The sequence below is a fragment of the Strongylocentrotus purpuratus genome, unplaced genomic scaffold (genome assembly GCF_000002235.5).
Source record: "Strongylocentrotus purpuratus isolate Spur 01 unplaced genomic scaffold, Spur_5.0 spur5_scaffold_17, whole genome shotgun sequence".
In the NCBI taxonomy this organism is placed as follows: domain Eukaryota; kingdom Metazoa; phylum Echinodermata; class Echinoidea; order Camarodonta; family Strongylocentrotidae; genus Strongylocentrotus; species Strongylocentrotus purpuratus.
This window is the reverse complement of record NW_022145602.1, coordinates 14971383-14996966: the sequence shown is the minus strand read 5'-3', so window position 1 is coordinate 14996966 and position 25584 is coordinate 14971383. Positions and strand designations below refer to the sequence as shown.

The following is a 25584-nucleotide window of genomic DNA, read 5'->3' as shown; positions in this document are numbered from 1 at the left end:
AATGATCATGAAGTGCTTCAAAAAAGTAAAAATCTTTGAGTGACCAGTTTTACCATACCGGCACTCATTTCCCCAATTGACTGTAGTGTTGTTCAAAACGGTTTTTGACATTTCTAATTCCAATCATAAATATCTTGATAATCAGACAGGTGATTGGCTTGTAAAGATCATGGGATGGCTTGTAAAAGTCGTGGGATTCCTGACTGACCTAAAGGTTTATAATTATGATTGCAGCATGAGCTAAAGCCAGGATTTTGTTTCAGAATCTGAGACAAAGATGCCCAATCCCTTGAAAGGGGAAGTCCACCCTAATATTGAGTTGGTTTTAATTGGAGCAGAAAAATGAGAGGGACACATAAGTGAAAGTGTGAGCAAAATCCGAAGAAAAATAAGAAAGTTAATTTTTTTTGAAGCTGCGTTAAATAAAACACAAATTGGCTACTATGACGTATCTTTCGAGCTCCTCTCCAATTTTCCATTAGGCCATTGACGTAATTTAATAAAGTTTGCTGCAAATGTCTTTGTGAAGTGCCAAGATATGAATTATTTCACTCGCCCGTTGTGAATAAATGTATGTCGATCGATGTAATGCTAAATGCATACATTAATTGTTGCTAGGTTGGGCAAAAATGGCTAACACCACGCAGGCAATTTCCATTCTGACTATTCATATTGGGAGGACGATTATTCGTAACGGGTGAATAAAATACTTTGGAAAGGCACTTCACAAAGATGTAAGCATTATAATGTGGTAACATTCTTTAAAAGACCCATTGCTGTAGCATTGAAAAGTTGGAGCATGCAATTGTTTCCTGAATAAATATTCCAGTTTGGGGGCTATAGCACAAAATAGATTGTGACAGCATTCGTAGTAGGTCCATGGTGACAGGGAGGTAGTCAAGAATAAATAAAATGAAGAAGGACTTTGAAGAATTTGGAAAGGGGTCAATCTAAAGTCAAGGGGTCAATCTTTGGCCAAACATTTAGTACAGGGTTTATTGTCGCCTTTCTCTGAAACCTCGGTTATGTTTTCTTTTATTTTCTTCATGATGGAGGTGTCTTGACAGCTCATAATTGCTATGAATTTAATGGATCCATAGGCTATTTCTCATAAAACTTGTTAAATAACAATTGTCGCGATTCGGCAACGCCATTCAAAGGCATCAATTTTTGTAGCTTGTATCAATTACTGTGATGTTTTCTTGCTAACAAGTGATTTGTTAAAGTTACTAGCACCACCATACCAAGAAATCTTGAATAAGTTCTTATTTTCTTTTAAATCTACTGGTATACCTATAAATTAAATTATTCTTTGAGTTGAGATATCTCGAGCATGAAATCAGATGATCAAGATGTCTTGATAGCTCATAAGTTGCTATGAATTTCTCTTCAAACTTGTTAAATATCAACTGCCATGATTTGCCAACTTGTTTACCCCACAGCCAGTCAAAGGGCATCAATTTTAGTAGCTTGTATCAATAACTATGATGTATTCTTGCTTAAGAGTGATTTGTTAAAGTTACTAGCACCACCATACCAAGAAATCTTGAATAAGTTCTTATTTTCTTTTAAATCTACTGGTATACCTATAAATTAAATTATTCTTTGAGTTGAGATATCTCGAGCATGAAATCAGATAATCAAGATGTCTTGATAGCTCATAAGTTGCTATGAATTTCTCTTCAAACTTGTTAAATAACAACTGCCACGATTTGCCAACTTGTTTACCCCACAGCCAGTCAAAGGGCATCAATTTTAGTAGCTTGTATCAATAACTATGATGTATTCTTGCTTAAGAGTGATTTGTTAAAGTTAGTAGCACCACCATACCATGCAATCTTGAATAAGTTCTTATTTTATTTTAAATCTACTGGTATACCTATAAATTAAATTATTCTTTGAATTTAGATATTCCAAGCATGAAATCAGATGATCAAGATGTCTTGATAGCTCATAAGTTGCTATGAATTTCTCTAAAAACTTGTTAAATAACATCTGCCACAATTGGCAAAATGCCACTCCAGCAAAGCACAGAGTGAATGCTAATGCGTATTGAACTCTAGCGCTGTACTACGTGCTGAGGGGCAGCAATTACACACAATACACACACTACACACAATTGCACACTAACGCACACAATGAATACGATATATCTGATTGGCAAGTTCGACAGTAGACTCGCGCTTCAAATCTTCAAAATATTCTTTCTAACATTGGTAAGTTGAAAAAGATTGTATTTTACTGCTAGTTAGGTGTCATCAATTGTCACTAAAATACTGATTTTTAGTGAAATCAGTTGAGTTTTGTACATGCAGTGGTGTTTGAAATGTTCAGAATCAATAAAACAGTTTTTAATACACAGCCAGGATAGTAATGCAGCTATGTGTGCAACATGCTACCTCATAGCCAGTCAAAGTCATCAATTTTAGTAGCTTGTATCAATTACTATAATGTTTTATTGCTAACAAGTTATATGAAACAAGACAGCAAGTGATTTGTTAAAGTTACTAGCACCCACCATACCGTGCAATGTTGCATAATTTCTTTTGAAAACGTGCTACCGGTATCTTTAAAAATTAATTATTCTTTGAGTTGAGATATCGCGAGCGTGAAACCAGATAAACGTACCTGGGTAAATCGCTCACATCGTCGTCGGGGGTAGACAAAAGGATATCACTTTACATTTTCAAGTGAAAAGTAGATGGGTTGTTTCACTACATGCATATGCATTCTCTATCTACAGTGCTGTACATGTCTATTTGTCAATACATGTATAATTATGTTTCTATGTTATCTAGGAAGCTAGATGAATATATCTTCATGTATGTGTATATCTTCTCTGTCTTTTTACTCGTTAAAGCCCCTCTAAAGTGTTGGGAGCCCAAAGAATCTGTTATGTGAAAAAGGATGTCATTTAAGACGCATTTCTGCAATGATTTTTCAAACAAATGTGTCTAAAGTCGAATATTGCTGAAAGAATACAAAATTTAGGTTTTCTGCGTACAACAGAAAACCTAGATTATGTATTCTTTTCTCAATATTTGTCTTCAAACACATTTTTTTGGGGGAAACCTTTGCAGAAATGTGTTTTAAATGACATCCTCTTTCACATTATGATACAGTTTAAGTGAAACACTTTAGAGGGGCTTTAAGCCTATCTCTATATCTTGCATCTGTAGTTCTGTTTATATATTCAGTTAACAACTAAATTATTCATGTTTGATGTTTTTTGTATTTTTCGTAACTCAAGAATGAAAGGTGGATACTTTTAGATGTAAGCTTTGATATGTTGTATTCTTTAAGAAACTTAAATGAGGACAGATCAATTATCACATACTTCAAAAATTCAAATCTTGGAAAGGGTATGAATATTTGAGTTGTTAACTGTATCTGTATCTCTCCATCTCTATACAACCATGGAGGGGAGGGGGGGGGGGGGGGTCTCTTTGTACTCATCCCTGCAAGTCTGTCTCTCTCACTCATTCCATTCCCTTCTCTCTCACACACACTCTCCCCTGTCCTTCTCTTTCTCACACACATTCCCCCTTCCCTTCTCTGTCTCACACACATTCCCCCTTCCCTTCTCCCTCTCTCACTCATTCCATTTATCCCCCTCTCCTCTCTATTTCTCTCACTCAGTCCCCTTCCCTTCTCTCTCTCACACACATTCCCCCTTCCCTGCTCCCTCTCTCTCACTCATTCCATTTATCCCCCTCTCCTCTCTATTTCTCGAACTCATTCCCCTTCCCTTCTCTCTCTCACACACATTCCCCTTCCCTTCTCTCTCTCACACACATTCCCCCTTCCCTTCTCTCTCTCACACACATTCCCCTTCCCTTCTCTCTCTCACACACATTCCCCCTTCCCTTCTCCCTCTCACACACATTCCCCTTCCCTTCTCCCTCTCACACACATTCCCCTTCCCTTCTCCCTCTCACACACATTCCCCTTCCCTTCTCCCTCTCACACACATTCCCCCTTCCCTTCTCCCTCTCACACACATTCCCCCTTCCCTTCTCCCTCTCACACACATTCCCCTTCCCTTCTCTCTCTCACACACATTCCCCTTCCCTTCTCTCTCTCTCACACACATTCCCCCTTCCCTTCTCCCTCTCACACACATTCCCCTTCCCTTCTCTCTCTCACACACATTCCCCCTTCCCTTCTCCCTCTCACACACATTCCCCTTCCCTTCTCTCTCTCACACACATTCCCCCTTCCCTTCTCCCTCTCACACACATTCCCCTTCCCTTCTCTCTCTCACACACATTCCCCCTTCCCTTCTCCCTCTCACACACATTCCCCTTCCCTTCTCTCTCTCACACACATTCCCCCTTCCCTTCTCCCTCTCACACACATTCCCCTTCCCTTCTCTCTCTCACACACATTCCCCTTCCCTTCTCCCTCTCTCACACACATTCCCCTTCCCTTCTCTCTCTCACACACATTCCCCCTTCCCTTCTCCCTCTCACACACATTCCCCCTTCCCTTCTCTCTCTCACACACATTCCCCCTTCCCTTCTCCCTCTCACACACATTCCCCTTCCCTTCTCTCTCTCACACACATTCCCCCTTCCCTTCTCCCTCTCACACACATTCCCCTTCCCTTCTCTCTCTCACACACATTCCCCTTCCCTTCTCTCTCTCACACACATTCCCCTTCCCTTCTCCCTCTCACACACATTCCCCTTCCCTTCTCTCTCTCACACACATTCCCCCTTCCCTTCTCCCTCTCACACACATTCCCCCTTCCCTTCTATCTCTCACACACATTCCCCCTTCCCTTCTCTCTCTCACACACATTCCCCTTCCCTTCTCCCTCTCACACACATTCCCCCTTCCCTTCTCCCTCTCACACACATTCCCCCTTCCCTTCTCTCTCTCACACACATTCCCCCTTCCCTTCTCCCTCTCACACACATTCCCCTTCCCTTCTCTCTCTCACACACATTCCCCTTCCCTTCTCTCTCTCACACACATTCCCCCTTCCCTTCTCCCTCTCACACACATTCCCCCTTCCCTTCTCTCTCTCACACACATTCCCCCTTCCCTTCTCCCTCTCACACACATTCCCCTTCCCTTCTCTCTCTCTCACACACATTCCCCTTCCCTTCTCTCTCTCACACACATTCCCCCTTCCCTTCTCTCTCTCACACACATTCCCCCTTCCCTTCTCTCTCTCACACACATTCCCCTTCCCTTCTCTCTCTCACACACATTCCCCCTTCCCTTCTCCCTCTCACACACATTCCCCTTCCCTTCTCTCTCACACACACATTCCCCTTCCCTTCTCTCTCTCACACACATTCCCCCTTCCCTTCTCCCTCTCACACACATTCCCCCTTCCCTTCTCTCTCTCACACACATTCCCCCTTCCCTTCTCCCTCTCACACACATTCCCCTTCCCTTCTCTCTCTCTCACACACATTCCCCTTCCCTTCTCTCTCTCTCACACACATTCCCCTTCCCTTCTCCCTCTCACACACATTCCCCCTTCCCTTCTCCCTCTCACACACATTCCCCTTCCCTTCTCTCTCTCACACACATTCCCCTTCCCTTCTCTCTCTCACACACATTCCCCCTTCCCTTCTCTCTCTCACACACATTCCCCCTTCCCTTCTCTCTCTCACACACATTCCCCTTCCCTTCTCTCTCTCACACACATTCCCCCTTCCCTTCTCTCTCTCACACACATTCCCCCTTCCCTTCTCCCTCTCACACACATTCCCCCTTCCCTTCTCCCTCTCACACACATTCCCCTTCCCTTCTCCCTCTCACACACATTCCCCTTCCCTTCTCCCTCTCACACACATTCCCCTTCCCTTCTCCCTCTCACACACATTCCCCCTTCCCTTCTCCCTCTCACACACATTCCCCTTCCCTTCTCTCTCTCACACACATTCCCCCTTCCCTTCTCTCTCTCACACACATTCCCCTTCCCTTCTCTCTCTCACACACATTCCCCCTTCCCTTCTCTCTCTCACACACATTCCCCCTTCCCTTCTCTCTCTCACACACATTCCCCCTTCCCTTCTCTCTCTCACACACATTCCCCTTCCCTTCTCTCTCTCACACACATTCCCCCTTCCCTTCTCCCTCTCACACACATTCCCCTTCCCTTCTCTCTCTCACACACATTCCCCTTCCCTTCTCTCTCTCTCACACACATTCCCCCTTCCCTTCTCTCTCTCACACACATTCCCCCTTCCCTTCTCCCTCTCACACACATTCCCCCTTCCCTTCTCCCTCTCACACACATTCCCCCTTCCCTTCTCCCTCTCACACACATTCCCCCTTCCCTTCTCCCTCTCACACACATTCCCCCTTCCCTTCTCTCTCTCACACACATTCCCCCTTCCCTTCTCCCTCTCACACACATTCCCCTTCCCTTCTCTCTCTCACACACATTCCCCTTCCCTTCTCTCTCTCACACACATTCCCCCTTCCCTTCTCCCTCTCACACACATTCCCCCTTCCCTTCTCTCTCTCACACACATTCCCCCTTCCCTTCTCCCTCTCACACACATTCCCCTTCCCTTCTCTCTCTCTCACACACATTCCCCTTCCCTTCTCTCTCTCACACACATTCCCCCTTCCCTTCTCCCTCTCACACACATTCCCCTTCCCTTCTCCCTCTCACACACATTCCCCTTCCCTTCTCTCTCTCACACACATTCCCCTTCCCTTCTCTCTCTCACACACATTCCCCCTTCCCTTCTCCCTCTCACACACATTCCCCTTCCCTTCTCTCTCTCACACACATTCCCCTTCCCTTCTCTCTCTCTCACACACATTCCCCCTTCCCTTCTCCCTCTCACACACATTCCCCTTCCCTTCTCTCTCTCACACACATTCCCCCTTCCCTTCTCCCTCTCACACACATTCCCCTTCCCTTCTCTCTCTCACACACATTCCCCCTTCCCTTCTCCCTCTCACACACATTCCCCTTCCCTTCTCTCTCTCACACACATTCCCCCTTCCCTTCTCCCTCTCACACACATTCCCCCTTCCCTTCTCCCTCTCACACACATTCCCCCTTCCCTTCTCCCTCTCACACACATTCCCCTTCCCTTCTCTCTCTCACACACATCCCCCCTTCCCTTCTCCCTCTCACACACATTCCCCCTTCCCTTCTCTCTCTCACACACATTCCCCTTCCCTTCTCTCTCTCACACACATTCCCCCTTTCCTTCTCTCTCTCACACACATTCCCCTTCCCTTCTCCCTCTCACACACATTCCCCCTTCCCTTCTCCCTCTCACACACATTCCCCCTTCCCTTCTCCCTCTCACACACATTCCCCCTTCCCTTCTCCCTCTCACACACATTCCCCCTTCCCTTCTCCCTCTCACACACATTCCCCCTTCCCTTCTCCCTCTCACACACATTCCCCCTTCCCTTCTCTCTCTCACACACATTCCCCCTTCCCTTCTCCCTCTCACACACATTCCCCTTCCCTTCTCTCTCTCACACACATTCCCCTTCCCTTCTCTCTCTCACACACATTCCCCCTTCCCTTCTCCCTCTCACACACATTCCCCCTTCCCTTCTCTCTCTCACACACATTCCCCCTTCCCTTCTCCCTCTCACACACATTCCCCTTCCCTTCTCTCTCTCTCACACACATTCCCCTTCCCTTCTCTCTCTCACACACATTCCCCCTTCCCTTCTCCCTCTCACACACATTCCCCCTTCCCTTCTCCCTCTCACACACATTCCCCCTTCCCTTCTCCCTCTCACACACATTCCCCTTCCCTTCTCTCTCTCACACACATTCCCCTTCCCTTCTCTCTCTCACACACATTCCCCTTCCCTTCTCCCTCTCTCACACACATTCCCCTTCCCTTCTCTCTCTCACACACATTCCCCCTTCCCTTCTCCCTCTCACACACATTCCCCCTTCCCTTCTCTCTCTCACACACATTCCCCCTTCCCTTCTCCCTCTCACACACATTCGCCTTCCCTTCTCTCTCTCACACACATTCCCCCTTCCCTTCTCCCTCTCACACACATTCCCCTTCCCTTCTCTCTCTCACACACATTCCCCTTCCCTTCTCTCTCTCACACACATTCCCCTTCCCTTCTCCCTCTCACACACATTCCCCTTCCCTTCTCTCTCTCACACACATTCCCCCTTCCCTTCTCCCTCTCACACACATTCCCCCTTCCCTTCTATCTCTCACACACATTCCCCCTTCCCTTCTCTCTCTCACACACATTCCCCTTCCCTTCTCCCTCTCACACACATTCCCCCTTCCCTTCTCCCTCTCACACACATTCCCCCTTCCCTTCTCTCTCTCACACACATTCCCCCTTCCCTTCTCCCTCTCACACACATTCCCCTTCCCTTCTCTCTCTCACACACATTCCCCTTCCCTTCTCTCTCTCACACACATTCCCCCTTCCCTTCTCCCTCTCACACACATTCCCCCTTCCCTTCTCTCTCTCACACACATTCCCCCTTCCCTTCTCCCTCTCACACACATTCCCCTTCCCTTCTCTCTCTCTCACACACATTCCCCTTCCCTTCTCTCTCTCACACACATTCCCCCTTCCCTTCTCTCTCTCACACACATTCCCCCTTCCCTTCTCTCTCTCACACACATTCCCCTTCCCTTCTCTCTCTCACACACATTCCCCCTTCCCTTCTCCCTCTCACACACATTCCCCTTCCCTTCTCTCTCACACACACATTCCCCTTCCCTTCTCTCTCTCACACACATTCCCCCTTCCCTTCTCCCTCTCACACACATTCCCCCTTCCCTTCTCTCTCTCACACACATTCCCCCTTCCCTTCTCCCTCTCACACACATTCCCCTTCCCTTCTCTCTCTCTCACACACATTCCCCTTCCCTTCTCTCTCTCTCACACACATTCCCCCTTCCCTTCTCCCTCTCACACACATTCCCCTTCCCTTCTCCCTCTCACACACATTCCCCTTCCCTTCTCTCTCTCACACACATTCCCCTTCCCTTCTCTCTCTCACACACATTCCCCCTTCCCTTCTCTCTCTCACACACATTCCCCCTTCCCTTCTCTCTCTCACACACATTCCCCTTCCCTTCTCTCTCTCACACACATTCCCCCTTCCCTTCTCTCTCTCACACACATTCCCCCTTCCCTTCTCCCTCTCACACACATTCCCCCTTCCCTTCTCCCTCTCACACACATTCCCCTTCCCTTCTCCCTCTCACACACATTCCCCTTCCCTTCTCCCTCTCACACACATTCCCCTTCCCTTCTCCCTCTCACACACATTCCCTCTTCCCTTCTCCCTCTCACACACATTCCCCCTTCCCTTCTCTCTCTCACACACATTCCCCCTTCCCTTCTCTCTCTCACACACATTCCCCTTCCCTTCTCTCTCTCACACACATTCCCCCTTCCCTTCTCTCTCTCACACACATTCCCCCTTCCCTTCTCTCTCTCACACACATTCCCCCTTCCCTTCTCTCTCTCACACACATTCCCCTTCCCTTCTCTCTCTCACACACATTCCCCCTTCCCTTCTCCCTCTCACACACATTCCCCCTTCCCTTCTCTCTCTCACACACATTCCCCCTTCCCTTCTCTCTCTCACACACATTCCCCCTTCCCTTCTCTCTCTCACACACATTCCCCTTCCCTTCTCTCTCTCACACACATTCCCCCTTCCCTTCTCCCTCTCACACACATTCCCCTTCCCTTCTCTCTCTCACACACATTCCCCTTCCCTTCTCTCTCTCTCACACACATTCCCCCTTCCCTTCTCTCTCTCACACACATTCCCCCTTCCCTTCTCCCTCTCACACACATTCCCCCTTCCCTTCTCCCTCTCACACACATTCCCCCTTCCCTTCTCCCTCTCACACACATTCCCCCTTCCCTTCTCCCTCTCACACACATTCCCCCTTCCCTTCTCTCTCTCACACACATTCCCCCTTCCCTTCTCCCTCTCACACACATTCCCCTTCCCTTCTCTCTCTCACACACATTCCCCTTCCCTTCTCTCTCTCACACACATTCCCCCTTCCCTTCTCCCTCTCACACACATTCCCCCTTCCCTTCTCTCTCTCACACACATTCCCCCTTCCCTTCTCCCTCTCACACACATTCCCCTTCCCTTCTCTCTCTCTCACACACATTCCCCTTCCCTTCTCTCTCTCACACACATTCCCCCTTCCCTTCTCCCTCTCACACACATTCCCCTTCCCTTCTCCCTCTCACACACATTCCCCTTCCCTTCTCTCTCTCACACACATTCCCCTTCCCTTCTCTCTCTCACACACATTCCCCCTTCCCTTCTCTCTCTCACACACATTCCCCCTTCCCTTCTCTCTCTCACACACATTCCCCTTCCCTTCTCTCTCTCACACACATTCCCCCTTCCCTTCTCTCTCTCACACACATTCCCCCTTCCCTTCTCCCTCTCACACACATTCCCCCTTCCCTTCTCCCTCTCACACACATTCCCCTTCCCTTCTCCCTCTCACACACATTCCCCTTCCCTTCTCCCTCTCACACACATTCCCCTTCCCTTCTCTCTCTCACACACATTCCCCTTCCCTTCTCTCTCTCACACACATTCCCCCTTCCCTTCTCCCTCTCACACACATTCCCCCTTCCCTTCTCCCTCTCACACACATTCCCCCTTCCCTTCTCCCTCTCACACACATTCCCCCTTCCCTTCTCTCTCTCACACACATTCCCCCTTCCCTTCTCTCTCTCACACACATTCCCCCTTCCCTTCTCCCTCTCACACACATTCCCCTTCCCTTCTCTCTCTCACACACATTCCCCTTCCCTTCTCCCTCTCTCACACACATTCCCCTTCCCTTCTCTCTCTCACACACATTCCCCCTTCCCTTCTCCCTCTCACACACATTCCCCCTTCCCTTCTCCCTCTCACACACATTCCCCCTTCCCTTCTCCCTCTCACACACATTCCCCTTCCCTTCTCTCTCTCACACACATTCCCCTTCCCTTCTCCCTCTCTCACACACATTCCCCTTCCCTTCTCTCTCTCACACACATTCCCCCTTCCCTTCTCCCTCTCACACACATTCCCCCTTCCCTTCTCTCTCTCACACACATTCCCCCTTCCCTTCTCCCTCTCACACACATTCCCCCTTCCCTTCTCCCTCTCACACACATTCCCCCTTCCCTTCTCCCTCTCACACACATTCCCCCTTCCCTTCTCCCTCTCACACACATTCCCCCTTCCCTTCTCCCTCTCACACACATTCCCCCTTCCCTTCTCCCTCTCACACACATTCCCCCTTCCCTTCTCCCTCTCACACACATTCCCCCTTCCCTTCTCTCTCTCACACACATTCCCCCTTCCCTTCTCCCTCTCACACACATTCCCCTTCCCTTCTCTCTCTCACACACATTCCCCTTCCCTTCTCCCTCTCACACACATTCCCCTTCCCTTCTCTCTCTCTCACACACATTCCCCTTCCCTTCTCCCTCTCACACACATTCCCCTTCCCTTCTCTCTCTCTCACACACATTCCCCTTCCCTTCTCTCCCTCTCACACACATTCCCCTTCCCTTCTCTCTCTCACACACATTCCCCTTCCCTTCTCCCTCTCACACACATTCCCCTTCCCTTCTCCCTCTCACACACATTCCCCCTTCCCTTCTCCCTCTCACACACATTCCCCTTCCCTTCTCTCTCTCACACACATTCCCCTTCCCTTCTCCCTCTCACACACATTCCCCCTTCCCTTCTCCCTCTCACACACATTCCCCTTCCCTTCTCTCTCTCACACACATTCCCCCTTCCCTTCTCCCTCTCACACACATTCCCCCTTCCCTTCTCCCTCTCACACACATTCCCCTTCCCTTCTCCTTCTCACACACATTCCCCTTCCCTTCTCTCTCTCACACACATTCCCCCTTCCCTTCTCCCTCTCACACACATTCCCCTTCCCTTCTCTCTCTCACACACATTCCCCCTTCCCTTCTCTCTCTCACACACATTCCCCCTTCCCTTCTCTCTCTCACACACATTCCCCTTCCCTTCTCTCTCTCACACACATTCCCCCTTCCCTTCTCTCTCTCACACACATTTCCCCTTCCCTTCTCCCTCTCACACACATTCCCCCTTCCCTTCTCCCTCTCACACACATTCCCCTTCCCTTCTCCCTCTCACACACATTCCCCTTCCCTTCTCCCTCTCACACACATTCCCCTTCCCTTCTCTCTCTCACACACATTCCCCTTCCCTTCTCTCTCTCACACACATTCCCCCTTCCCTTCTCCCTCTCACACACATTCCCCCTTCCCTTCTCCCTCTCACACACATTCCCCTTCCCTTCTCTCTCTCACACACATTCCCCCTTCCCTTCTCCCTCTCACACACATTCCCCTTCCCTTCTCTCTCTCACACACATTCCCCTTCCCTTCTCTCTCTCACACACATTCCCCCTTCCCTTCTCTCTCTCACACACATTCCCCCTTCCCTTCTCTCTCTCACACACATTCCCCCTTCCCTTCTCCCTCTCACACACATTCCCCTTCCCTTCTCTCTCTCACACACATTCCCCCTTCCCTTCTCTCTCTCACACACATTCCCCTTCCCTTCTCTCTCTCACACACATTCCCCCTTCCCCCCTCTCTCACTCATTCCATTTATCCCCCTCTCCTCTCTATTTCTCTCTCTCTCTCTCTCTATCATCCTTCCCTCCCCCTCTCTCTGTCTCTCACTCACCCCCCTTTCCTTCCCTTCTCTCTCTCACTCATTTGCCCCTCTATCTACCAGTATCTCTTTCTCTCACACACACATCCCCTTTCCCTTTTCTCTTTCTGTCCCTCACTCATTCCCCCTTCCCTTCTTTCTCTTTCTATCCCTCCCTTCTTTCTCTTTCTATCCCTCCTTCCCCCTCTCTTTCTCTCACTCATTCCCCTCCCCTTCTTCTTTCTATCTCGTATCACCAAATCTTCCTGAGTAAATTTCCACATACTTGTACATATATGAAAAAAATGCTCATTCATCATACGCACAACTCATTTTCTATAAAAAAACAACATTAACAATGGTTTTTTTTTATACTGATGGAAAATACATTTATTTACAATTTAATGCAATGTAATCCCACAGTACAATATCTCATTTTGTAGATTTTTTGTAGTAATTTATATTGGGCAAAAGTTTAAAAAATATACTTTTGAACAAAGAGGAAATATCTGGAAGCCTTTTCAGCAAATGATTCTGTTTTTCGCCTTATTCCTAAAGGTATACAATCTGTGTGTAAGTAAGCCTTCAAAGAAAACTACAATGATAATATGCAACATAATTGTGATATAAATATATCACAAGAAAAAAAGGAGAATTTACAAGTGAAACAATACCTTCAAGGCTTTAGTAATGAGGATTTATTAATTAAGAGATGTATGTACAATTTCGAGAAACAAAGCTCAGAAATAAACAAATAATTTGTTCGCTCAATGGCGCTGAAGAGTTCTCTTTAGCTTGAACCGAACAGAATTCGAAAAGAAATATTCATATATGATTTTTATTTTGTATGTACAATTATTATCTACAGAAGTTATCAGAAATTGAGAAAGATTTGAGCAAGAGGTATAGGAAAAGGAATTAGGAAAGAAAGAAGAGGGAGAAAATAGAAGGGAAAAAAAAGAGGGAAAAAAAGGAGGAGAAAAAAAGAAGAGAAACCAAAGGAAAAGAACCAAAGGCAAAATTGTTTCTGTTTCACAGGCTTTACACTTTCCACTTGAACAAGATACAATAAGGCACTTTATCTTCCAAAAATTAAAAGTAATACTGCACATAATTTTAAGAAAGAGATACTATAATCAATTCATCCTGAAATTCATTCTCTTTTGAGTTAGAGTTCAATAAAACCTAAATAAAATTGAAAAAAAGTAGGTTTGTCTAAATCCAGCTCTCTAAATAGACTTTTGAAAACAAAAACGAAAAAACAAATAAATTCCAACCATCATGGGAACTTAAAGGGGGAAAATATTTGTACTGGTAAATAAATAGTTTTTTTGTTCAGGGGCACTACTCGATTACATACTGAATAAATGATACAATAAATTTAACGGATCATGATTATAAATATCAAAATATTTAAAAACTCACACTCTGGGGATGGAATATGCGAGTCATCAAAAAATGCTTTTGTTATAACAAAAATAATTTAGAAATAAGGCCTCAGTGCCTGCACATGCCTTTCAACTTACATTAAGGAAAACATTTTCCAAAATAATAAAACTTTGCCTTAAGTACTACCCTATCACTAAGGCAAAAACAGGGACACACAAAGATTTTTTTAATCTTTTCTTACTTTACAAGACAAAATAGGCAGTTTACTGTTTTTTGGCAATCTTACATATAAGGACTTCCCTCGTATTCATAAATCAAGACATTTTCACATGATTTTTAATATTTATACAAATTTTCATAACAATTCATTAAATTTGTTATACTCCCTGGCACAAACATCTTTATAACACATTCAGCACATGTTTGGAACAAAAAAAGATAAAAAGAGGACATTCCTCTTTTTTAAACAAGAGGCAAAAAATTTATTCCTAAATCAATTCATAAAAAAAAATGATAAAAAATGACAATAAATTCTTTCTCATGAGGCTATATGAGAAAAACCCTGAATTCTCCTAAAAAATAACAGACAAGAGAATAGTAAAATAAATAAACATGTACATCTACATGATACAACAGTCTTCTTTGTAGTGGTCCCAAGTACACAAGAAGAAAAAGGCATGAAAATCAAGACGCATTGTATCATTCATATCCCCCTAGCATGTAACATTTCCAACATAAATAAAAAAAAAACCTTTCAATAAATCTGAAGAAAAAAAATAAACAAGAACACCAGAATAAGACGGGTACTTGCAGTTCAAAGGTTCATGTCTAAGTACGTATCTTCATACTGTTATTCTACATGTCTATCAAAATATGAATGATTTTTGTAAACTAACAAACCCTCATATTCTGTGCTTCAAAATAAACAAAAACACCCCTAAAAGAATCATCTTTTTGTTACTTATACGCCGTGATCCTTAAGTATTTCACAATACATTTACATACCTGTGTAATTTGAAACAAATAATCAATAATACTTGTTGACCGTGAATTTATTGTTATTTTTCACTTCAATGGCCAATGATTCTAATTAATACATAATTCATTTTCATGTAGATTCCACTAATCTACACGTAACCTACATACTGATAATATGTAGATTCCAATAATCATCTTAACTACATGTATATATAACAGGCAAGGCACAAGTTTTACTTTTTTTTCATACCCGATTTCTTTGAACTCTTACTATCTTCCTTGGACAAATACAACAAAAAAAAACATTCTGATCTTAGAATAGAGACATGGCTTCTATGAGATCTTTTAGATTCATTTCCATGAATAAATCTCCTCTATCTCATCATCTTCTAGCTTTAAATATTTAAAAGATAAATGGGTCTGGAAGCTCAATAGGATATTATCTACCTCTTTCTAGCCGTTTGATACATGATCTTACTTAGAAAACAACAAACGAGAGGTTTTATCTAGAAACAATGATATCTCCATCCTTTTAACAGGACACCCCCATCAACACGCGGCGCGGCGCAGGTTCATGGTTCAATACCCGTCACGGCATGAACCACATCTTGGAGAACCACGCCCACCAAGTCTTGATGAGATGTTTCTGCTTTCCATTCGCAAGCTCAAATCACAGATTTGAACCGCGAAAGAAACTTTACAGCACACAACATCACCCCCAAGTTATTCTCACAAATATGTCTCGACAATGGCCAACGACTAAAAAAACTTTTGAACTCAAAAGGAGTACTTGGTCTTTAAAGTAAGTTTCATTGCATTGATTTTATTTTATGGCAAAACAAACTTATAGCGAGAGCTTAGCAGCTGAAGTCATGAGTTGTGGAAATTGCTTTAATTGGATGACATTTCAAAAGCATTTTACCCCTTTAAAACAAGGATGCTTTAAAAACCAACAAGAAATGATGGGATCTAAATTTCTAATTCAAAGGGGCTCAACAAATGGGTGAGAAATAACTTTTACTCTCGATGATACATGATCTGTTAGCCAAACATCATTAAAAGCGCTATCTCCATAAGCAACCTCTCTCCAACAAAAATGGAGAAAAAGCAGCCTATCTAATACCCCATCTCTCTATACAGTATACAGTCATATGTTTAGTCACTATGTTTGAAAAGATAAAAAGACTTGGATATTCTGTCCACACATGGACTAGATAGAGAAGGAGAAGGTTCTTTTACGTGAGATATTTAGGGTGTGGATTCACTTGTTGGAGGAGCGATTGATAAGGGCCATCGTATCGACTGGTATGATCTTAGCTTCCATGTCGGGGTGCATCATATACGCCTCGTAGCCGGTCTCCTCGCTCTCCACGCCCGCGACCTCCGACCCCAGCCCAGTCATCAGGGCGGCGGCCATCTTGGCAAAGCTAGGGGCCTCTGGGGCGATGTTGTCCAGAAGGGCGTGGCTGTCGTCATGGTAATGAGGATCGATGCCGGCGAAGGCGTCTTCCTCATCTTGGTAGGAGAGCAGGGTGCGAGAAGAACGCACTGTGAGAGGAAGAGACGAAAACGAAAGAGTTCGTTACCACTTAATTCATCCCTCACTAAAATTCACTTTACATCCCTCATCTCTCTCTATCTTTCCCTCTCCCTCCCTCCCTCCCTTCTCTCTCTATCTCTCTCTCACTCACTCTATCTCTCTATCTCTCTCTCACTCACTCTATCTCTCTATCTCTCTCTCACTCACTCTATCTCTCTATCTCTCTTTCACTCACTCTATCTCTCTTTGTAATCCTCTCCCTATGGTGCAGGTTGCATCTGCCATTTAATGTTTCTATCTTAAAATTCTTAATTTTTTTAAGAAAGTTATTACAGCTAACAGGTAATATCTTTTACAAGCAATGACTGATAGAAATGCTTGGTGATCAAAAGCATTCCACCAAATTGTTCTCCTTAGCAGGGGTATGTTTAATTGGGATTTTACAGACGAGTATCAATCTAATCAATTATACTCCAGCTGCTTTAAAAAAAAAAAGGATATCAATTAAGATAACTTACTTGAGTGGGTCGTATAGGGGTCATCGTCCTCCGAACCGGAAGCTGGCTTAGGACCGTACATCCTGAAAATGGGGTCAGGCTGGTCCTCGCCGTCGTCGCCATGGAAACTGGGGGCGGAGTACTGAATGTTGTTACCATAGGGACCAAAGAAGGGGTGTGGCATGTCGTTGTTGGGCGATGAGGAGGATGAGAAGAGCTTGGGGAGATGCTGGTTGCTGCTCAAGAAAGAATGGGGTGTCCAGGAACCAAGGAAGACAGCAAAACATAAAACTAAAACCTGGAAAGACGAGAAAGAAATTTAAGAGAGACTTTGTGATTAATATGATATCATAGTACAAGAATTTACAATGCACACATATGAGTAATTCCATTAATTAGGGACCCACTTTGTGACATTTTTGGTGTCCCACTTACATAAGGAACCCACAAGTATTTGTGGCTCTGAGTAAAGACTTAAATAGTGGAGTATGATTGTTAAGTGATTCTAGGTATGAGGATGCAATATCATGCTTGGAAATCATTTTACAATCTTCTCACTCCACTATTTAACTCTTTACTCAAAGCCACAAATACTTGTGGGTTCCTTCTGTAAGCGAGACACCAAAAATAAATCTTCAATCAAAGGCCTGACAACAATGAATATGCAAGTTTATTAACCTAAATAAAATGACGGTCATTTTTTGATAAACAGATACATTTTCAGTTGTGTTTTGAACTGCGGAGTGGAATTTAAGTTTGTTTCGGATGGAGTAAAAAGCAAAGAAAATGTAATTTAGTGTAATTTAGTGAAATTTAGATGAGCTGGAAGTCACCAATCTATATGCCAAAAAAATTGGGTGGAGTAAAAAGACAAGAAAATGTGGTTTAGTGAGTTTCAGGTGGGCTTTAAGTCATCCATAAATTTGAATATGTTAATAAACATGTCAATTCAACAGAGTATGCTAACAAGCCTCTCATAACGGAATTGAAAATGCTATGGAAAAGGAACGGCAGAGAAATATTTGCAAGCTACATAAATTACAAATATAGCCAATAGCACGCAATCATGAGCCTTTTTATTGAACCTGAGAATGGGTGGTGTGAAGGGAGGGGGGGGGGGAGGTGTGGGGAAGGGGTGGGGTGTTTTACAATCATTTGTAGAAAAACTGTAAATAATGGATGAATGAATGCAGATGAAGCGCTGGAGCAGATGAGAGATGCAATTATTTCATTTTTAAATATTATTATGACAAGGCACTAGAAATACCCCTTACTTCAATTCCAATGCATTCCAATTTTGATGCATATCTGATGCATTTTAAGCAATCTTTAATTTAAAAAAAGTAAAAAAGTTTAGAACATAAAAACATAAACTTGAGCTGCACTTTAGCCTTGGGTAGCAATTTGGGAAATTTGTCATTTCTTGTTCTACAAAATTTTAAAAAGCTTATATCTAATATGCAAATGTTCTCTTCATGAATATTATAATGAGGCAAGCATGGTGCACACGATGGTTGCAGAAGCGATGATTAGAAATAAATAAATTAATAAAATAAATCCACGTTTTGAAGAGAAAACCCCACCTGTGCCTTGTCTTTAAAATTGTCGATTGCACTTAAATGCCCTAGTGAGGGCCTCCTTCATCATCTCAATCTCTTGGCATTGCACTGTCGCTGGCTGCTGTGGTGGCGGGACTCGGTAGGGGGCTGTCATGAGAGGGCGGTGTTCGTGTGTGCATGTGATAAATAGTCAGGCGGGCGGGCGGGCGGGCCGTGTGGGGGCGATTTCAATACAAGCAAGCAGGGGATGGACGGGGGGAAATAAAATGAACACAAAAAACGGCACAATAAATAAATAATAAAGTCACATGTGGTAAATATGCGTTGTGATTGATAGCAACATGCATGTGTGAAGGTTTGTTTGGCGAGGCTCGTCAAAACCGTAACTTATGTTACGCTCGACTCAAATCAATGAGGAAATGCGTTAGATGTATTACATATATGGAAATGAACACACACACAAAATAGTTGCTCAATCGCTGTTAAAAAAACAAAACTCACACAACACTGCAAACTTCAATCTACTCTATTCAAAATGGCAAGGAATGGCCTGTAATTTATTATTTAGCAGCACTGCTAATTGATTTCACAAAAATTAAGGTTTTTTTCTCACCGGTGTCAGCATTTTTGAGACCATAACAATTTTGCAAGCATGACTACATTCCTAAATGAATAGTTATGGAACTAATGTGCAAAACAGAAGGGTACAGACAAACTCTTCCTAAACAAACTATCTCAAAACATCACAAATTCTAAGAAAGAAAAAAAGAATGGTACTTTGAAGGCCTTTTCAGCAGGATTTCCCACATTTAGTCTTTTTAGGGAATGGATAGACCTTTTTGTCACAAATCAAAACTGATTCTTTATTAACAAATAAATCAATTCAAAATTTGCAATCAAGGAGTAGGACTGTAGATTTATGTAGGTTTTATTTTTATTTTTAGGGGGGGGGGGGGGGGGGGGGAGCCGGAGCAGGAGTGAGAGGGAGTGGAGGTATATATACTCAGATTATAATAGAGACTCTTTAAAGGGGCAATTCAACCTTTTAATCTTAATCTGCGTCAAACTAATTTTAATCTGATTCTAATCTTACCATGAGGCAAGTACCGGTCTGAGTTGTTTGAGCTTTGATTGGTTTGGAGATCTTGAAACGCGAATTTAGCTTTAATCTTAATCTGATATTAACCTGTGTCAATTAATCTTAATCTGATCTTATTCTGTGTCAATTAATCTTAATCTGATCTTAATCTGATTGTAATCTTACCATGAGGCAAGTACTGGTTTGGAGATCTTGTTGACAATATTTTAATCTTAATCTGATATTAACCTGTGTAAATTAATCTTAATCTGATCTTAATCTGATTCTAATCTTACCATGAGGCAAGTACCGGTCTGAGTTGTGTGAGCTTTGATTGGTTTGGAGATCTTGTTGACGATCGACTGTAGCTTGGAGAGCTGAGAGCTCAGCGACTGATTGGTGTTCTCAAGGTTCTCGACTTTCCGTTTCAGTTCCGTGTTCTCGCTGGTATAAGAGTCCATTCTAAAAATAGAGCAGATATCATGTTTAAAAACAGACCATTGTCTTATAACATTTCATGAAATTTCTCCATATGGATAGAAACTAGTTCATGCTCTCCAAATCTGAACTGGGAACAAAATTTAAGTTAAAATTCTGCTTTATATATTGGAACCTTATTTTTTCCCCTTTTTAAAAAAATGGATGGACACTCAATATTTGACGAAAGTGATGAAACAAATATCTTGAAATATACCAAAACAGTGTACCAAAACAATATGTTAGTGATAATAAATAACAAGACAGGTATACATGTAGTAACTATTTTAAAACCCAACTGTTGTTATCAAGATATTATTTATCGGAACCTTATGTTTAGCTTTGGAAGGCTACACTTAACTTTACTTAGGGACCCGTAACTGATGATTCGGGCTTAGACTGTAAAAGTCAAGGACCACTACAAAGTTTAGTACCACAGTGGGATTACATCAAATATTCCTATGAAAAAGACCGGATTACTAACATATTCAAATGTTATGCATAATTTTTAAACAAAGACTGTTCTTGACAACCTGAAAGCTTGCTAGAGGCTTGCCCCACATAGCAACAAGTTATGCATGCAGACTGGATTCCAAGTATTGTAGTTCATTCATTAATAACAGGTTAATGGATAACTCATCACTAGGTCCCTAGGAAAGAAGCATCCATAAATTTGAATAAGTTATTAAACCGGTCTATTGCTGAATTTCTTTGGGAACATTTTCAAATAAATATTATTTCTCACCTTTTCTCAAGAGCCTCCAAGTATTCCTTCTTCTTCCGCCTGCTTTCCTGAGCCGAAATCTGGAAGAAAAAAGAATAAAAAAACAAAAATTAAATCTCTCATCGCCATACTTCCATAACAGTACTGATTTATAAACCCTCACCCGCCGCGGCACTAATGTCCTTTGGCAAGACATTAATTTACGTTTGTCACTCTCCACCCAGGTGTTAAATGGGTACCGGTAGGAAGGAATTCCTTGAATGCTGTGAGCGCCGAAATCGGCTGCCTAGCAGAGCCGGGGTAATAGTTGGAGAGCCTTGAGCGCCATGTATGGTGGATATGTGCGCTATATAAATATCCAATATTATTATTATTATTATTTCTGAAAATCGATACTGCCCAATTAACAAATGTTAGATAGTAATAGCCAAGCAAAGCAAAAAGGAAACATAATACTATAAACAATTGCAATTCCTACCCATATCCATATTTCTAAATTTTTCCAACATTGTGAAATTTGACAATAGGAAGCTTAAAAAGATTGGACTTTTCATTTTCTTTCAATGTAATAGAGGCTCATATTCTGACCCAATCGTTTTTTAATATTTTTTTTATCATAAACAAATGTAAATATGTAATATATTCGTTTATCATATATAGCTGTTCATTTACTTTAGAAATGGAATGCATAAAAATGAACTGAATTGGCATCAAGGGGACCTATGGCTTTGCGTCCTTACCTTGTTTTTGATCTTCCTGCGGACTTTCTTGAGTGATTTCTCTTCAGCCTTGGTCAGGGGGAGCTTGGTCGGGATGGGGTAACCTTCCTGCCTCAGAGTGCGTCTTTCTTCTTCTGTCAGATGCAGAGGACCAGATTGGGGCAGTTTCTGTGATAATGATATTTGAAGGATAGTTTTTAGTAGATTATTATTTTTGTGTATTTTGATGGTCATGAGTGAAACTTCCATGATCATCGTCATCATCACCATCACCTCTACCACCACCATCAGAAAAATAATAATCACCATCATCATATCCACCTCCACCAACACCACTACCTTCAGCATCATCATCATCATAATCATCATCATCATCATCATCACCATCCCCATCTAGAATATTATTTTTGTGTATTTTGATGGTCATGAGTGAAACTTCTATGATCATCATCATCACCATCACCTCCACCACCACAATAATCATCATCATCATCATCAAATCCATCGTCTTCGTCATCATCATCATCCTCATCACCACCATCATCACCACCATCATCTTCATCATCAACACCTCCACCAACAACCATCATCATCATCATCACCACTTTGTCAACATCACCACTTTGTCAACATCGCCACAATCATCATCATCATCATCATCAACATCAACATCATCACCACCGCCACCAACAAAATTACAATCATCACACTACTGTCACCATCACCATCTTAATCTCCAATACTCAATACCACTGGTACCACAACCAACTTCATAATCATCATCACCATCACCATCATCAAGATCAACATCAACACAACCAGTTGCCATGGTTACTTACCTGGATGTTGGTGAAGAGCTGAGGAGAGACGGTTCGGGTGTGGCAGATGGGTCGCTTGGCAGGTTGGATGGGTACGGCACGGGGCGAGGAGGGGGTGGATCTCCCGGGACTCTCGCTTCCGTCGCTGTCACTATAGCTGGCAGTACTACCGGGTGGTGTCGGTGGCATCTGATGTTTCGAGCCCAGTCCTGATTTATCCCCAAAAAAATTGAAAGAACAAGGATTACTCATCAGAATATAACTCGAAGCATCCAAGTAACTTCAATGATTTTGAAAAAGTTTGTCAATTTGTAAGGTTTCTGATCATTTTCATCAAATGTCTAACTAAATCATGTATGTATTTGCTGGCCTAGTGTATTTATTATTTCATAAATCAGCAATTAAATCTCTCAAAGAGCTGATTTAAAAGTAAAGCCCTGGAAATTGACCAATACCAAGCTTCTTATCATAGGGGTTTTACATCACACATACAGTCCAACAAAATCTTTCTCTGTGCTTCCTTGAATGAATACCTTACTGCACCATCTATACCTTACTACTTTGCATTTTATTTGAGTAATACCACAGATAATTCGGCCCCAACTAATAAACAGTTATGAGATATGATTGATATCAATCGCAACTATGTACATAAGAGATAGGAGACTGCAAACTTGCGATTCTGATCGATCGCAACTCTTTATAAGACAAGGGGAGTGTTTCGGAAAGACTGAGATCGACTTCAAGTTGGACTTAACTATGGCAGGCCATACAGGCTGTTTGCTCTTACTGGTATTGGTCTCTCAAGGGACGTACAGTACAAATCATGGTCACAAATCTACAGAGTTTACATTTTTAATAATTCATTATTGAAGGAAAAAATATTATCTAAAGATCATAATGGTGAGAGCAAACTGTGGCAAGAACAGCCTGCCATAGTTAAGTCCAACTTAATGTTGATCTTAGTCTTTGTGAAACACTCCCAGGCCCTGTATAGCATTATCAGAACTTTCGCTTGGTCTGTTTTTTTGTCACTAACCATTATCCACGTTCATCATCGTCACCAGTTCCAGCTTGATCTTAGATCCGTCCTGTTTCTGTTGCAAGGTGGTGGTGGTCGGTTTCAGTTCTCCGTTCCGGGTCAGCGATGTCCGATTGGCAGTGGTCAGGATGGATTTGGCGCCGGTCAACTTGTCCATGAGTAGATAGCCGGTGGTCAAGCCGCCGGCCGTGGTGGTGGTGGTGGTGTTGTTGTGCTGGTCTGACGAGATGAGGGAGATGTGGTGGTCATCGGTCTCGGGGGAAACGGGGAGCATGTCTTGGAGGCCTTCGGGATCGTAGTTGCTGTCCAAATCATCTGGAGGGTGAGAGAGGATGATTTAACGATTTGCTGATCTCGGTTGGTTATTAAATAATCACAGAGCAAGGAAAGGAAAGGGGTAGAGGTGGTGCTAGTGGTGAGACTGTCATGGCTGTGGTGATGATGATGATTGTGATAGTAGTTGTGATGATGGTGGTAGTTGTTGTGATGGTGGTGATGATGATTATGCTGGTGATATTAGTGGTTATAGTGTTGGTGGTGGCGGTTTTTGTTGTAATGGTGATGGTGGTAGTTGTGGTGATAATTATGATAGTGATGGTAGTGGTCTTGGTAGTAGTGGTTGTAGTTTTGGTGGTGATGATAATAGTTGTTGTAGTGGTGTGGTGGTGATGATGATGGTGGTGGCAACTTCCACAACAATTTCCTTCCCGCTAACATCTCTAAAATACCTTCCAAATATCAGTTCGCCATTTTGACCAACAACCTAAAAATCCAACTAATAAGCAGAAATCGGCCCATTAGAAGAAAAAAACTTTCCCATCTGGGCCCCATTTCACAAAACCTGTCATTAGTGACAGATGACAGTCTCTGTTATAAGCTACTGAAATCCTTGCTTCTGATTGGTTATCAGCAGATTTGTCACTGATTTTGGTCATTTGTCATTGCAAAAAGGCATTGTGAAAACGGCCCTACCTTCTTGCTTGATGTCCTTCATCATGGGCGAGTTGGGTTCACTCATCATGGAGTAGCTGTGCTCAGAAGCGATGTGAGGTAGAGTGGGGTCCGAGGCATCGCCCGAAACCATCTTGTCGGCCGAGAGGAGTGGGTCATCGTCAAACAGGTAATCGTACTCATAGTAGCTGGGGGAAGATAAGCCATCCAGGTGGTCGGTCATCGGCTGCTGGTCAGAGAGAGGTGAAAAGAAGGGGATCGAGGTTAGATTTTTGAAACTTGCTTGCCATGAAAACTACCAAACAACAAAACAATAAAATGTACAAATGAAAATGATGGGGAAGATAAGCCTGGATAACCAGGTGGTCGGTCATCGACTGCTGGTCAGAGGTGAAAAGGAGATCGGCGTTTGATTTTCTAGATCATCAGAGTTATATCACTTACGTTATATAGTTAAAGTCCCACTGTACTACTTATAGCTACTTGCTCCCTCTACATAGCAAACCATGCCTAATCGGTGCCTGTTGGTCCCCCATGGTCCCCTTTTTCTTATGTTAATTGAGAGCTGATTTGATGAGGTAACCACCTGTCAGTGACCTTGCAGGGAGATCTAACCCCCCCCCCCTGGTCAAACTAGTGCAGACAGGCTTTAAAACCAGACACTTTTGCCTGCACTTTCATGAAGTTCATCACGGTACACCAATACTTCTCAGCAATTTTCTTGCCATGAAAAGGATCAAACAACAAGCAAAAGCTTCTAGTTTTCACAATATTCAGATGTGAATTTTAAAATAAAATTGAAAGATAAATAACTACATGTATAACTACTTCTTTTCTAGGTCAGGTTCTTTAAAGTTTGAACCTCTTCATTTCAAATCAGTTCAATTCAATTTATCAATTGCATAAGATACAAAGATATGATAAGTAATAAAATTGTGCCTGGGAAATTTGCATTGAAAAGCAGATGGATTGCAAGAAAAACCCCACAGCGATTCCCCTTACAATCATAATAAGGAAACAGCATATAGAGAATACAAACAATTCAGTTTAAGTTTTTATTATCTCAATCAAACAAATGCACAACTGCTACTTTCATTCCCCCATCTCCTCCGCTAATCTAAAACATTCTGTAACTTTGCTCACACGGATTC

General features: G+C 43.2%; 1 protein-coding gene across 1 annotated transcript; it reads right to left on the bottom strand.

Moving 5' to 3' along the window:
• Positions 1 to 13336: 13336 nt before the first annotated feature.
• LOC115918714 (cyclic AMP-responsive element-binding protein 3-like protein 1) lies at positions 13337 to 24696 on the bottom strand. The gene is made up of 8 exons (XM_030987787.1): positions 24455 to 24696; positions 23480 to 23797; positions 22462 to 22649; positions 21644 to 21790; positions 20925 to 20983; positions 19999 to 20164; positions 17087 to 17363; positions 13337 to 16576 (listed from the first exon to the last, which is right to left on the bottom strand). Exons 1-8 carry the CDS (start codon positions 24654 to 24656, stop codon positions 16290 to 16292), a joined length of 1644 nt encoding a protein of 547 aa, XP_030843647.1. The 5' UTR covers positions 24657 to 24696; the 3' UTR covers positions 13337 to 16289.
• Positions 24697 to 25584: the final 888 nt, after the last annotated feature.

Excerpts from the sequence above, each read along its gene's own strand:
- LOC115918714 (XM_030987787.1), bottom strand. The coding sequence starts at position 24,656 with ATGACCGACCACCTGGATGGCTTATCTTCCCCCAGCTACTATGAGTAC. Across the intron at positions 22,650-23,479 it reads GATGATGAACGTGGATAATG|GACTGGGCTCGAAACATCAG; the intron begins GTTAGTGACAAA and ends GGGATAAATCAG. Across the intron at positions 20,165-20,924 it reads TTGGAGGCTCTTGAGAAAAG|AATGGACTCTTATACCAGCG; the intron begins GTGAGAAATAAT and ends CTCTATTTTTAG.